Source organism: Strix uralensis, chromosome 5 (assembly GCF_047716275.1).
Source record: "Strix uralensis isolate ZFMK-TIS-50842 chromosome 5, bStrUra1, whole genome shotgun sequence".
Taxonomy (NCBI): domain Eukaryota; kingdom Metazoa; phylum Chordata; class Aves; order Strigiformes; family Strigidae; genus Strix; species Strix uralensis.
In genome coordinates this window covers 23,082,055-23,097,451 of record NC_133976.1, presented here as the reverse complement: position 1 = coordinate 23,097,451, position 15,397 = coordinate 23,082,055, and the positions used below count along the sequence as shown (strand labels likewise).

The 15,397-nt window shown below is 39.5% G+C and overlaps 1 protein-coding gene across 2 annotated transcripts in view; it reads left to right on the top strand.

Moving 5' to 3' along the window:
* PLXNB2 (plexin B2) overlaps nt 1-13,955 on the top strand; it is a 262,562-nt gene extending 248,607 nt beyond the window's left edge. For both annotated transcript variants that reach the window (XM_074870093.1, XM_074870095.1), the window contains exons 33-39: nt 3,056-3,210; nt 4,846-5,006; nt 5,596-5,743; nt 6,240-6,304; nt 7,033-7,108; nt 9,087-9,161; nt 12,062-13,955. In XM_074870093.1, coding sequence (XP_074726194.1) covers nt 3,056-3,210; nt 4,846-5,006; nt 5,596-5,743; nt 6,240-6,304; nt 7,033-7,108; nt 9,087-9,161; nt 12,062-12,166 — 785 coding nt within the window. In that variant the 3' untranslated portion in view covers nt 12,167-13,955. The remainder of the gene's footprint in view (nt 1-3,055; nt 3,211-4,845; nt 5,007-5,595; nt 5,744-6,239; nt 6,305-7,032; nt 7,109-9,086; nt 9,162-12,061) is intronic.
* Nucleotides 13,956-15,397: the final 1,442 nt, after the last annotated feature.

The window sequence follows — 15,397 nt, the reverse complement described above, 5'->3', positions numbered from 1 at the left end:
ATTCCTTAGTTATATGTGTGGCATTCTAAATTGTAAAAGACTTCTGGGGCGCTGCTGTCACACAAGAGAAAAATCTGCAGAGAGAATTCAGATCCCAAAGTATGGAGTGAAGACAACTTCCACCATGTTTCTTCTCCACAGCCTGTCTTGCACCATGGTCGTGGTGTGCAAATTTGGGAAGACAAATGTTTTGTGCCAGGCTAGCCCAGTTTCTTTAGTGCCGAAGGGTCCTCAGAGCTATCTGGTGGCAACTTGTTCTCTTGAAAAGCTATAAAATGTTACAAAGCTAGTGCAAAGGGACAGCCTGCAGTGACAGTGATTTGTGAGACACTATGTGTATAAAAGGGAGGGGAGAGGATCAGAGGCTTTCCCTCCCACACATACACATTTATATGACACAGGGATTTACAGGGTTGGAATAAACAGAAATCCTATCCCAGCTCTATGAATGAGGCTTGTGACGAAGTGGTTTTCCTTTTATTCGGTCTCTCATTAACTTGCACCTTTTGCATTGAGAAGTGTCAGCTGAAGCCATTGACTGTCTGCCAAAGTACTAGGCTTTGCTCAGAACGAAGATGTAAAACCATGTTCAGAGATGTTGCTCTAAAACCTGGCATTGCTTCCATGCTGCTTTTGATTCACAGCTTCTAACAGGAAGACACTAGAAGCTGGAGGTTGTGACAAATTAAATGAGCATCTTTTGCTTCTGGAGTTAATAAATGCAATTACTAATTTTTATCAAGATGAAGAATGGTTTCAATGATTTCATGCTAGTATTTCTGTACTGAACTATAAGCCAAAACAACACACTCTGTTATTCTGGGTTTTTTTCTCTGGGGTTTTGGTTTTTTTCTTTTTTTAATTCTGAATAAAAGTAGACAGAAGGTTGCAGACCAGAAAAACTGATTAGCAGATCCATGTAGGGCAGCCCTTCCTTCACCTCCATGGAGCAGTGTATTCACAGCGGGAGAGGTAACTGGAAGGAAGCTAATTTGCTGCAGGCCACACAAGGGGAAAGGGGCTGTGTTGCCTGTGACCATCTCACTTGCCTCCATTATGTTTACGTCATGGTTCGTACCACTATAATTAGTCAGTGCAGTCAATATTTGGCATTAACTCCCCCCAGTGTTATTTTCTATTAGCCAAAGAATGCCTAAGGGCCAAGACAAAGAGTTCGGGGAGAGGCATTTGACCCAGTGGGTGCAATCTTCTCCCCGCTTATGACTTGATGCATAATGTGGCTATTGCAGTAAACAAGGAGGGATTTTCCCCTATCTGTTATTTTCTTCACTTCCTGCATTGCAAAAGGAATTCCAGACTTCAGGACTAGCAGCAGTTCTTACTGTAGTGGTGGATGATTGCTATGAATGGTATCAATTGCGAAATCACAGCTGCTTCAAAATAAAGTGATAACTTTTATTTTCTTGCTTCGTTCACATGAACTTACAAGTCAAATTAAGGACTCTCAAAGGACAACGTGATTTAGTGTGGGATTTATTTTTTTTCACTATCTGGTTAAAAAGAAGTAAAAGCCCCAGAAGACTGCATAGCTAATGCTTTTCATGAGGATCTATAAAGTAGATTCAAGCAGAAGTGTTGGCTTGGCCAGATTACACACAAATGTTATTTTCCCCTGTGATGTAAAATATTGAACATACATGCAAGCTGGTAAATTTAATGTAGCTGTTGAGGAACTTAGTTAATAAACTACTATGGCCAAAAATTTGAAAGGACAAAATTCATGCAATTAGAAACTGATATTTTCCGCTGTAACTGGGATTCAGTTACATTAGATATGTATACTAAAGCATAAGACTTAGCAGTAATGCAAAATAATTTGTGCAATAGGGCTGAATCACAGTTTTTATGGGAAAAATAACTTTCACATTTTTAAGACGTCAGTGATTTTAAATACACTGATTCAGTAACTTCCACTGGAAAAATGCCATTGATTTTAGGGACTATGCCAAATAGATATAAAAATTCAGAAATTAAAGGAAGAACTAGCAAAACCAGGAGATTTGAAACTAAGTTTGTGACACAGAATCTTTTGTCAAGGGATATTAATTGCAAATTAAAACAAATGTATCATCTCTTTTAGAACTGTTTGTAACAAAAGATTCTCAGGCGTAGAGTTTGTCTGAACATTCACATTGATGCTGAAATGCCAGACTCCCTTTATTCCACTGTGCAATCATTGAGCTAAGCTCAGGGACCAGATGCATGACCAAGTCACGGATAGCGTAACGAGGCACTGTAATCAGATGAGCTGTCATTAGATCCAGGTGCTTACTCCTCTTTCTGCTATATAGTAACAGACTTGATGTGAGTCTCTTTCTCTGGTTTAAGCTATGAAAACTGACAAACAGTTTGACAAACAGTCTGACAAACAGAATTTGCTGCACTCATTACCTCTGCCCAGTGGAGTTCATGTCCTCTCAGCAAAGGGATGCATTTTCCCTCCTTTCAGCTACAAAGTCAAGTAGCGCTGGTCAAATGCCGATAAAGGCAGGTTTGAATTGAGGTACCATACTTTGAACTCAATAGTTAAGGTGAAAATGTAAATTGTAGTGGTGATACCTAGAAAAAACGTTGAGATCATAAATTCTTAAATTGCCACTGCCAGATTCACCAGAGCTGCTACAACAATATCTTGCCTTGTACCTGGAGTAGGCTACTGCCGTTTCTGCAGTGGCTGTTGGGTCAGACCTAGCTGAGAATTCACAAAGGGGTAGAGTAATTCAGTGTATGGACCTCAAAAAATACACATACTATTCTTACGTGACCGAACAGGAGTTTCTTTATTGTGTGATTCCTTCCTCTCCCTTTGCTCTTGACAAAAGCAAGCTTTTTCAGTTTGTGTAGTATTGAACATTTAGTACTTGAGTTGTATATGTTGGACAGGAACAGAGTAATCTAGATCCTCTTGGCAAGAGGACAGGTATGTTTAGGATAGGGAACAAAGATCTTACATATACTTATGTATATAAATATTTTCGTGTTGCTGTTTTGGGTGTGGGGCATTTCTAGTAATTATTGCGATTGCTTTTTCTAGGGCATGCACTCCTGGAAGATGAAAATAAGGTCTGGCATCTAGTCCGGCCAGTAGATGAAATAGATGAAGGTAAATCAAAGCGGGGCAGTGTGAAAGAAAAAGAGAGGACCAAAGCTATTACAGAAATCTACCTGACCAGGCTTCTTTCTGTGAAGGTAAGGCTCAGCTGTGCCACAGTTACATCTTACTTCTATGTATCTTGAGGTACAACTGAAGAAAATGGTGCAACTGTTAGTCATGTGTTTGGCTGCAATTTTGAGTATGTGTCATGTACATACAAGCTGATGTTCAAGGCTTTAAGTGATTAATATGCCCTGAGGAACATTACTGGGAAAGAGGTAAAGTATAACTCTCGATCAAAGCTGAGAACCATGATTATGTGTTCATTAAATAAGGATTTTTCTTGCAAGACAGATACTGTCCTCTCTACCACCTGTTTAGATAATATTTTGTTGGGTTTTCTTTTGAACCAAATGCTTTATAAACTGCTACAGAGCCTTATATTTTCTTGTTCTGTGTGACCAATGCTGCAGTATAATCTAGAAAAATAAAAATGTTTTCAAGTAATAATAGTCCTTTTAGAGTATTTTTAGTGCTTATACTGCAGAATGGATCACAAGCAAAATAACTTTGCAAAGCATTCCTCCTTGCAGAAAGAATTTAGAATAATGTGTTTAATGACCCTAAAGCCAGGCTCCTCAGGAAAATGAGTGTGGTCTGGCTCCAGCTAAGGCCATTTGTCCAAGTGTGAAAGTAGATGTGAAGGAAAGTCTGTGCATAGATGATAAACTCAGAACAAAGAGCCAGCAAGATTCTTATATCCCTCTCTTCTGTTAACAACTCCTTTGCAGCTGCTGCTTTTCCATTCCCAATAGCTAGTTTATAGGTTATTACCAATCTGGAGCTTCACTAACTCATCCACAGCTGGTGAGATGTTATGGCTGGGACCACAGCTACTGCTACAACCCAAGGACTGTCAGTGTGTCCTTGGTGACAACAGAGAAGCTTAGGGCTCCTTGCCTTCTCAGTCCCTGCCCTGTTCTGAGGCTGGCAGCTGGAGTGATGGTGAGAGAGAGGATGCAGCCCTTCAGATGTGTCCGTAGGGTCAACCATCTGAGCGGGCACAAACTGCATGTGGCCCCAGCGGGGTCATCTCTAAAACAAGGGGACAGTCTCTAAGGTTCAGGCAGATTCAGGAATCCAACCAAGCACACAGCCCTCCTGGGGGCTTGGTGGAGCTTATGGAGCTGGGCCAGACTGGGTGTCTGATGAGACCCAAGTGCTTGCCCTTAAACAAAAAGTCAAATGCTCACTGGTACTTTTCCCACTCAGTCTCTTTCTAAAAATTGCATGGTGTTCTGGAGTCAGAGGAACTGGAGGTGAGAAGCTGCAAAACCATTAAAAGTGGCTAACCATTATTTTATGTGAACAACAACTCTGAAGTGTAAATGTATTGTATACTTAGCAACCAGCTTCTGCTTCTTCTGTCAAGCAGAAAGCACACCTTTCTGTGCAAACTGTAAAATAGTTGGTGACGTCGCATCCTTTCAGGCTAGAACATAAAATTGTTCTCTAGAAGGTCTTTACTGTGTTGGCGGTTTGCAAAGCCACTGCACTAAGAAGTTACTTTTTTTTTTGTCATCCAGTACCCTTAGCACTCAGGATGAAGGCCAGTAGTGATTGCAACTGAATTATAGGCTGTTAGTGTCAATAAAAATAAAAGATTCCAGGATGGTACCAAGTTCAGCCTGTAACACAAATGTAATAGATGTTTTTAAATTTGCTTGTAGGGGACACTTCAGCAGTTTGTAGATAACTTCTTTCATAGTGTCCTCAACTCGAACCATGTGGTGCCACCAGCTGTGAAATATTTCTTTGACTTTCTTGATGAACAAGCAGAAAAACATGACATCAAGGATGAAGATACCATTCACATCTGGAAAACAAACAGGTACAGTATGAGTAATACTTGTATTGCAGAGAAATTAGAGTATAATTCCCAGGTATGTACTGGAACTCTTATCACAAATCAAAGTAAATTTCATTTATAATTCTCAGAATCATTTTAATTGAGATAATATGCTTATATGATCAAAAGGATTCCCTGTAAGCCTAGAAGCTGCAAAAATTAAACCAGCCTACCTATGGGGTTGTCATTGGCAGATTTACCACTTTACTTGTCTTTCTGCAGGGAAGAGGAAAGCAAGAGGCAAATGGGACTAGATTTACCTGTCAAAGTACAAAATCTAATAAAATACTACTCAGGTAGTTTCTCTAACCACACAGACATCTTCTCTTGCTATTTTGAGGCACTCGAGATTCTTATCGTATGAGTTTTTCTGTGAGACATGTAAAGTCTTGGTTTTCAGACATGGAAACCAGACAACAGATAGCCTGTAAAAATGTTGAAATATAAAATTAAGCTTCACTATTGTGAGCAGATCAAAATGCAAAACCCATACTTAATTTCATGTGATTTGCTTGTTGTAGAACATTTTTTGTGTAAAAAAGGATTATTTATCTTTTTCCTTGCTTTGCAGCCTGCCTCTTAGATTCTGGGTAAACATACTGAAAAATCCCCATTTCATCTTTGATGTTCATGTTCATGAAGTAGTGGATGCTTCCTTGTCAGTCATTGCACAGACTTTCATGGATGCTTGCACAAGAACAGAGCACAAATTAAGCAGAGTAAGTGATTTGCATTCTAAATCCTGACTACACTCATGCCTGACAAGACAAAGGGCATCCTCATAGACAATACCCATTCTCTGAGGAGATACAGACTTGATAGTTGCTTTTCAGTTTTATAATGAAGTTAGTATGTCACCACTTAGAGGTTGGTAAACATGTCAGTGTTACTGTGTAGTCTGCCAATTGACATTTATAATAAGGAGAAAATAGCAACTGTTTTTATGAAAAACAAGTTTAAGAACTGATTATTTCATATCCACCAATAGTTTAGTATCATCTTGCATTGATATATTTGTAAAACTCAACAGTAATGCCATGTGAAAGCTTCATCCTTTTAGGACAAATAATCCCACCAATGTTAATAAGCATCCAGATGTTAATATCTGTAAAGCTCAAGTGCATGTGAATATAAAAGCTTGATCTTAAGCTCTTGACTTGTTTTCTAGAGATGTTCATAAATCAACCAAGTTTCTCTCTATTACAAATTTTTCAGGATTCTCCGAGTAATAAATTACTTTACGCTAAAGAAATTTCTAACTATAAGAAAATGGTGGAAGAGTAAGTATAGACTCTTTTCATGCTTATTCAGAGTTGTTAGGGCTTTAAGCCTGTGTAAGAGGAAAAGCAAATGCTGAAGCAGTCAAAGTCAACTGTCAAATGTTAAAAATTATACACCTGAATGTTAAAACATTCCCTTGGTGGTGGCGTTGGCAGGGTTGAAATGGAGTGCTGTTATGACCCAGTGCATGTTTGTGTCTGTGCAGACAGATGGATAGATTTATTCATGAGAAAATATGATGCTGTTTTCTGCAGTGGTTGTTGTTACCCATAAGATCTGTCTAACCAATGCTGCACTTCCATAACTCAGCAGAGATCAAATCCTGAAAACATTTTCACAAACACATTTTTTCTATTCCCTCTCTGACCCTATTCATTACTAATTTGCAATTCTGTGAATACCATGGAAGGTCTGCCACAGGACAAAACTCTTGCTAGCTGATGACTTCAAAAGTTTGAAGACCTGAAATAATCATCAGCTGCAATTATAAATAGATTTCTTTCCTGTGGTATGGCCCTGTACGATCAGGTACAATTTGCCTCTGTTGTGAAGATAATAATGACTGATGGAAGGCAGGATTACTAAAGGAATCATTGGTCTGTTGTGGTAGAGCATCTCCTGCATTATTAGGAAGCATGTTTAAAATAATTGCAAAATTGAAAGACAGAATTACCAGAATATCACAGTGTATTTCACCTAATTGAAAGTCTTTTTTCATCTGTTGCAGTTACTACAAAGGTATTCGTCAGATGGTGCCAGTTAGTGACCAAGACATGAATACCCATCTAGCAGAGATTTCTAGGGTAAGAACAAATTCCATTTTCTTGTCCTGAAATTGGATCCAAGTGGAGCACTGTCTTCTCTTTCCAACTCAACAAGTGGGTTTTTGTATGTGCAAATATTGAATGAGTTATTGCATAAATCTCTGAAATACTCCTGTTTAGTGTAGTCATGCCTTTTAGGCCTTTGAAATGTTACTTATTGAATGGAACCAAGAATGGTTATCATCACTAATCTATCTGAGTGATGTAGTTGCCAGAGCAAAGAGTTCAGATTTTTTCACATCCATTTTGGAAAAATTATAGCACTCTTGAATTGTGTTATCTCTCCACAGCATATAGAGGATTTTTAGCATTGATCATACTGATAACAAGTAATGACTGAATTCAGAGTGCTACCACAGCAAAAATTAGACTCCAGAAATGAAAAAGGAGACACGTACGTTAAGTGTAGCCTCTCTTAGAGCTGTCTATATGAGGGTAATACTTCTGCTTTACTGTTGCATGTGAGAAGCTTACCATGTGCTCACTCAGTGGCAATTCTTTTTACATTATAGGTTATTGGGGGTTACCTTTCATGGAGAAGAGCAGAGGAAGGTGGTTGCTAGCTGGGGACTCTGGTGGGAGACTGATGGAGCAAAGACACTGCAATATCTACTTCAGTCTTGAAAGAGCCTGTCCGCTCTGCAGCTCAGCTTAGCTAGAGCAGGCTTGTTCCTTCACTTGATTTAATTAGGAGAATCAGGAGAGGCCCTCACCAGTCTTAAAAGATGTTTACCCTGAGCAAAGACACAGTGTACTTACTGGCTGGTTTGCTCATTTGTTTAATTTAGTTGAAGAGTTTTAGCGTAAGGAGGACGTTTGGGGAATTTTTTGTGGTTTGTTTATTTCAGTGCCCTTAGGACCTAACATTTTGCAGATCAACATCCTCATGAGAGCATTTCTATTTTCAGTCATTCACTACAAAACTCATCTGCAGTGACATTTCATTTTCCAGTTCACTTTATTACACAAATTGAGATGTATATAAAATTAAAACATTTGGCGATTAAAAGTAAAATCAATAGAATGTTTTAACATCAGCAGAATATGTTGGTCCTTTCTATTTACACTATAAATTGTGATAAGAATTAATATGGAAGGAGTGATCGAAAATTGCAAATTTTGACCAGCTCTAGAAGTGACTTTTATACAGCAAGGAAAGATGGATGTTTCTTTGCTGCTTTATGCCTTGGCTAATCATTTATGCCAGTAGTAATATTCTGCAATTCTTAATTTTCTTAACTAACTTAAAATGCTAAAGGTGTAACTAGAGACTTGAATCTTACTCATTTGAATGAAAAACATCTGTTTAGACAGGTAGAACACATTCACTAGATAAGTTAAATGTCGGGAAGCGGGGAGGGAGTAAGAGGTAATGAAAAGGTTATTTCCTGCTTCATTTAAAGTCCTTTGTCTCTCTCTCCCTGCCCTCTCTCCTTTCCACCTTCATAATTCAGATGGCTTTTTCCAAACCTGCTCCTGATCTTGATGAGTTACACCTTTGCTGTAGTGAGGTGTGGATAATTTCAAAGAGTTAAAAAGAGCTGGAGAAAGGATTTCAAACAGCCATGACAGTGACAGAACTAATGCTTAATCTCTCAACAATACATAGATTGTACTGAGTAAATGCTTTAGTTATACATACCCATGTTGTTAACAGATGTTTGAGCTGTGGTTTGACGTTCAGAGTTCAAAATATTTTCCACCTCCAGTGTTAGAGTTGTGGGCAGGCTGGAAGAACACCAGCAAGAAAGTCTTGATCTAAAAATCACCAAACAAAGGTTTTCTCACCCCTTATTTCTGCCCCAACTGTCATTTAACAAAAGTTACAGGATGTTGAGCTTGCATTCAGAAAGCTTGTATACTGTATATTGTATTCAACAGTTGTGCACATGCATAACTTTCAGCTGTCTGTGATCATATTTTGATACGTTTTCTGACTGCTTGTGTTGTTTAACAGGCACATACTGATTCCTTAAATACGCTTGTGGCTCTACACCAACTCTACCAGTATACTAACAAATACTACGATGAGGTAAGTTGTGGCTTTTGTTTCCATTTTTTAATATCAGTGGTAAAAAGTTATGAAGGCTAACCAGCCTGAAGGATCAACTTCAGGAATTCCCTGGATAACCAGGTAAAAGCAATGCTGAACAGAAAGCTTTAACTTTGCAGTTATCCACCTTGCTTGACAATTACACTGGTCAAGGGTGTGTTCTTATAAACGAACAATTTCATTACAGGCTCTCTGGTTTTGGTAGTGATAGTTTAACAAGATCTGAAAGAGAAATACATTGCAAAATCATTTCTCCTCAGTTCTACCATCATAATTCCTAAGAATTATGACATGAGAATGTCACCAAGTAAAAAGTAGTCATCAAGAGCTGTATCAGGTTTCAAGCCAGTGGGTATTTTTATTAGGAACAATATATTAAATTTGTGTTGCTTGTAGGAATGGGGCCTTGCCTTTCTTATTAGTAAAGATGCACTTAAAATTTCCATGCATGCTACCATCCCTGTTTTGCCGTGCCAAATGAACTGCCTGCCCAAGGTGAGCCAGAGTAACTTGAATATAGCCTGATTCAAAAGGAGGCTCACATTCAGTCCAAAATGCTTTTTAGGTTTTTCATGCCCTGTGGAAAGGGGGACAAAGAATATCCCACTGTAGCTGGGCTGTGGCTATGGGTCTCCAAACTTAATCTGAAAACAAAAAGAGAGAAGGAAACTTTTATTCAAAGGTTTCCATGGAAATGAATGCCTCCAGAAAACTCTCAGAATTAAATCAAAGCAAGTAAGAACAGATGCTGAATCAAAAAGGAGTACAGCACATGTGAGCTCTCTCTGATTTGTCTTGCACCTCAGCACAGTTTGTGTTTTCACTTATATTTAGCACTAAAGGTAGTGAGTCTCATCCTCAACTTCACTGCAGCTGCTTTATACAGGAGCAGCCAGCCCGCTGCAGCTTTTAGACAGATGTAAGCAGGGAAAATCAAATCACCCGGAGAAGTCTTGCAACAAGAGTCAGTAGGGGAAGCAGCCAGAGGAATGCAGGCCAGCCCGATGGCGTTGGTTTCCTCACCCCCCATCCCCAGCACTAGCCAAGCTGGCTTTCAGTGCCTTCCCAAATGTATCCATGGCCTGACCTTACAGGAACACTCAGGGACCCTGGATTACAGATGAACCGTAAAGCCCTGATTCTTTCACACCCCCATGTCCCTGCTTCCACTAGTGGTTTCACGTTTGGTGGCAGGCACAGGTAGAGTCACCAGTCTGTGGGACTTCATCAGTGGCAGGCCAGCAAAGCCCAGTGCGTAGCTGCAGCTCTTCCTTTCATGAACATCACTGTGTAACAACAAGGTGCATCTGATGAAAGGGCTGCTAATTCAGAGTTACGGAGATAATCTGTCAAGAACCATTCAGTAAAATTAATCAAGCTTATTTATTTTCCATGAAAATGTTTTCATTTGCATAAATTGGAACATTTTGCAGCTGCCCTTGTCTTTATTACTGACGCAGTGGTTCCCAGCATGCGCTGTACCTTCTGCATCTCTGCAGGGCTTGACAGTGACTAAGTGGGTACACTCTAATTGTCCACATTTATATGAAGGATATATTCACCAGCAGAGATAATCATGAATTATTTAGTCTAGATTTGAGGAGTTACAGCTAGATGTAATTGTTTAAATTAAGGGAACAATATTAAATTAAATTAGGCCCCATTTAAATACTGTAATAAGTGTTTATTAACTCTGTCTTATAAAAATGTTCTCACACTTTAAAAACAAATCCATTAAAATAAATATTTCTAAACAAAGGTGCTCCAGTTTGAAACTCAAATGCTATACCAGCCCTTCAAAGTGAAATTATTGGCTAGATTGATACTGACTGCATTAATATCCATTGTCAATGATGTGCAGGAAGTAGTAAGAACCACAGGCAGTGACAGGCAAACACTATTTCTCCAGTTCTTGTACTTGAAAGTTTATATAGTATTTAAACAGCTAAAGGTTTCTGCTGGATTACAGCGTCTGACTTTTATTAATCAAGACAGTTCTAGAAAAGAAACGGTTTTGCCGTGTAACACATTCTTCTAATGGAGAAATCTAATAGACGGTGGAAAAGTTTCCCTAAAGGATGGTGGAAATGAAAACCTTTCGAAACCTTTGAAATTTGATCTTGAGAAGCCCTAAAAAACTGCATTTGAAGAAAAGCCTTCTCATAACAGTTGACCTTTTCTAGCTCTTGTTTTCAAATCCCTTGTGTCTTAGAGTCATACCTTCCTATATATATATTCTGTACAGCAGAGGCTGCATGCGGGATGCTGGGGGGGCTCCTCTGTTGAGCTCTTTGCTTCCTGAGCTACATGGTGCTGGGCCAGAGTCTTGGCATTTCTTGGCGAGAGCCAAAGGGGAGCTGCTGGCAGCTCCCTGGTACTGTGACCAGACTGTTTTCTTCATCATACTACCTATGAGACCTTGCATTGCCCTACCTTATGCCAGTGCGTGGACCACCCAGAAGCTTCTCAGAACCAAAGCTTATGGGGATGGGGCTTAATTACTGCTGGCAAATAACCCGTAAGCCTTGTAAGGTGCACTGTAAGTAAAAGCATTTTCTTAAACATCTATAAAGACGTTTTTCCCCCTGCCTGCTCCATCTTGGAATGTAATATTTCACAAGATAAAGTACAACCTATTAATTTGCTTGGATCCCAGCATAATGGGAAGCATTACAGCAACTTAGATAAACAGAGACGATCTTTTTTATTGCCTTTGTGTAAAAATAGAACATGGGCCCTACTAGATGGACTTTATCTTTGGTACAGAGTGAATAAAAAAAACTCTTTACAACCAAAGTAGTATCAAACACTTGGTCTGGGAACTATGTCATACATTTCAAGCTAAATGATTCTAAACATTCTGTGTTTATTTCTTCCAGATTATAAATGCACTTGAAGAGGATCCAGCTGCACAAAAAATGCAGCTTGCCTTCCGTTTACAGCAAATAGCAGCTGCGTTAGAGAATAAAGTGACTGACCTTTGACTCAAAAGCCGCAATAAAGAAATCTGATCTGAAGATGTTCAAATTCATTCTTCCTGTTAAGGAAATAGTGTTCTATTTTTTAATGTATAATTACAACTTTAAATGAAATATTTCATGTTTTTTTGATAGCAGAGGTGTAATGTAAAGAATTTTTACTGTAAATTATGCTTCTAATTAAAAGCTGTGTTGTGTGTAAATGAATTTTCTGTGGGAAAGAGAGTCCTTTGGTTGGGGGCAGGGTGGGGGGTGGAAGGAGGAAAACCTATAGTTCATTTCATTTAGTAGAATCTGAGACATCAGCATTTAGGATTCATTATGCAAATAAATTCAGTACTATAGCATCCTTTCTACGTTAAGCAATATTTTTACTAGGAAAATAATAACATACTCAGAGACACATGCAATATCCCCTTTTATTTTGATAACTGGAAATTTACTTCCATAAAGCTCTAAAACTTAGTCTATGCTCATAATGAACATCGTGAACAACGTGTTTGATTTCTCTGCAAGATCTGAAAATGGGATTTACTACCACCACATGGTTCTTAATTTAATTATTTATGTCCATGGTGATGCACAGTATCGCACCCACCACAGTTGGCTGCGATGGAAATAAGAGTAATGTCATTGTAGGAGGGTTCTACTGATAAAAGTCTCGTTTGGTTCAGAAATCACTTCAAAGAAGGAATTAGTCCTTAAAACTTTACAACTCTTTGTTATTATTGTGAGTTTTATGATATATGCTAATGTGCCTTACTTGTACTAATTCTGTGAATCTGATGAACGGTTTTGTAAAAAGAAGCAGATCAGAAGAAGAAATATTTATGTGCTATTGAATGACTTTTGTGTGAAAAACATGACCAGCAGAATGCTTGTAATTAGCTGCTTGCCGAGAGTGTGCTGTTTAACATGATTTGATTATGTATATCTTATTTTAGAATGGTTCTGATGATTTTTTATTTGAATCTTGGAACTGTCCTAGAAATACCATCACTTGGTTTTACTGTATTTGTGATGTAAAATACTAGTATGATATTGGAAAAATCAATATACCCATGTATTGAAAACCACTCAGTCAGTTTTGAGCCTTGGAATGCTGCATTTGATTGAATACGCACCATAACCCATAGCAAAGAAAATTGAAATAACTTGTCAGAAAGTGTGTGTTTACAATATAGGTAAGCTCCGTACAAATCAAAAAGTTAGGTACGTCTTCTTAAATTGCTATATTGCACATCAGAAAACTTTATTCCTCTTTGTCTCGCAAGTTTTTGGCAGTAAAGTAGCATTTTAATGAAGCGCTGCCATCTGTACGCCTTCGTTCATTGTCCTGCCAAGCGCCCGGACTCTGCTGATTCTCAGCAAGCTAACGCAGTGTCTTCCCGCTCTCCCTGCCCGGTAGGTTGTCACACAGTGACTTTTACTGTTTGTTGATATTTTTTTTCCCCCCTTTTTTGAAGATTTCCCAGTATTTGTCATGGGCCTTTCCTTCAGTTTCCAAAAATCAAAAGCCTCACCAGAACTGGTTTCCTGCCCAGTAGGCCAGGAGGGGGTTTTTGGTTTGTTTTGTACTCGACTTCTTGTATTTGTGTATAATCATTCCTGAACCTGCCTGGGCTGTAAGTTACTGTACACTGTTTAGGACTGAGGTACACGACTTCTACATAAAGGTGCTTTGCCAGCTACTCCTTCATCAACAAAGGCATCCTAATTTCATGGCTAATCTGTTTCTTTGTCATTATTTGTAAATCCTGTTAATTGTAAATCAAATACAATGTTGTTTTTTCCACCAAGTGTCACAGGATCTTTACTGAAATCGGTGGGTGGGTGTTGAAAGGGGTTTGTAATGCTTCCTCCAGGGGTGATAGAGCAGCAGCGTCCGTCAGTCTGTGGTTGGTAATGGAGGAGCGCAGCCCATCCTGCAGATGGTATGCCTGACATCATGCCCTTTTTATGGGCATTTGCTCTGAAAAATGAGAGTACTCTTGAGAAGAGAGGATATAGTGCAACATCCTTTAGCAAGGTCTTCTTGCCTGATGAAAATCTATCTTGGGACCTGAAAGCCAATTAAAATATAGGCTCAGCAGCATCTCTCCAGAGAGATCAGAAAGCCCTGCTCAAGTAAGTAGGGCTTTCAGGGGGAACATTATGTGTCCCCCCACCACCAGTGACTTGATGCAGAGCAGCTGCAGGCGATCATAAGCTGCTGCGGGCTGTGGCAATGCTGTGGCAGGATCCTTCTTACCTGTTAGTGTGTGTCTGCCAGTGTGTGCGAGTTTGCAATGGATCCATTGGTCACTCTCTGGTGCCCTTTTTTTACATCCTGGGAAATCTGCACTGCAGTGCCATCTGCCAGGGAACACGGAGGCAGATAACTGTGAGCAGCTGCAGCTACAAAGGAGACTTAATGCCAGTTCTTCAGTTTCTCTAAGTCTCCTCTCCTGAAAGCACAGAGTTGGAATTTGAATTGAAGAACTGAGCTGGTTTATTTTATTCTTTACCCTTTTGGCTAAGCTCCTCCAGTGCTTGTTTTTCCACTCTGGTGCTCTGTTTTGTCCAGGCCTAGTTTTTGGCTTCAGTTTTCCCTACGTTTTAGCAATCTGATTCTTAAAGGCTTCATGCTCCTCCTTTGGTTTCTGCTGCTCCTGCCATCTGGTTCATCTGCAAGATAAAAGAAAAAAGCTCACTGGGGGTCTCCCTCCTTTTCATCCCCTCTGCAACCCCTCCAAGGGGCACTTCTTTGAGCACAAGAACCTTCTCTCTGCATAATAGGAGCCACTCTCCTCCATAGTGGCAGCTGTGAACAAAACTCCCTTGCTTGGACATCTCCCAGCCATAGTTCAGAGGTGGGTGCAGGCTGTCGACCACTACCAGCAGGTCTGAATCCCACTGCTATTTCAACCTCTCCAAAGGGTTTGCTTGTCTCCTCACCAGCAAATAAGCAAGTAGAGATCTCAGATGATGGGACAAGGACCCTGACCCTGCTTGACTAATACAGAGTAATTCGCTCGACTGAACAGGAATTTGTTTATTTGTCTCTGGCCAGGAATTTATTTTCTATTCCTTAGTGCCACATTTCTGACACCTTACTAGACTTTTTTACCACTCTCTATATGCTACAGATTTATAAGCAAGTGGTCATGGGTGGAGGAGACCTTGTCTAACTTGTGTATGTGAGGCATAGTGCTTCCTCAAGATGGTTTCTCTGATCAGTCTGTTACAGCCATACTT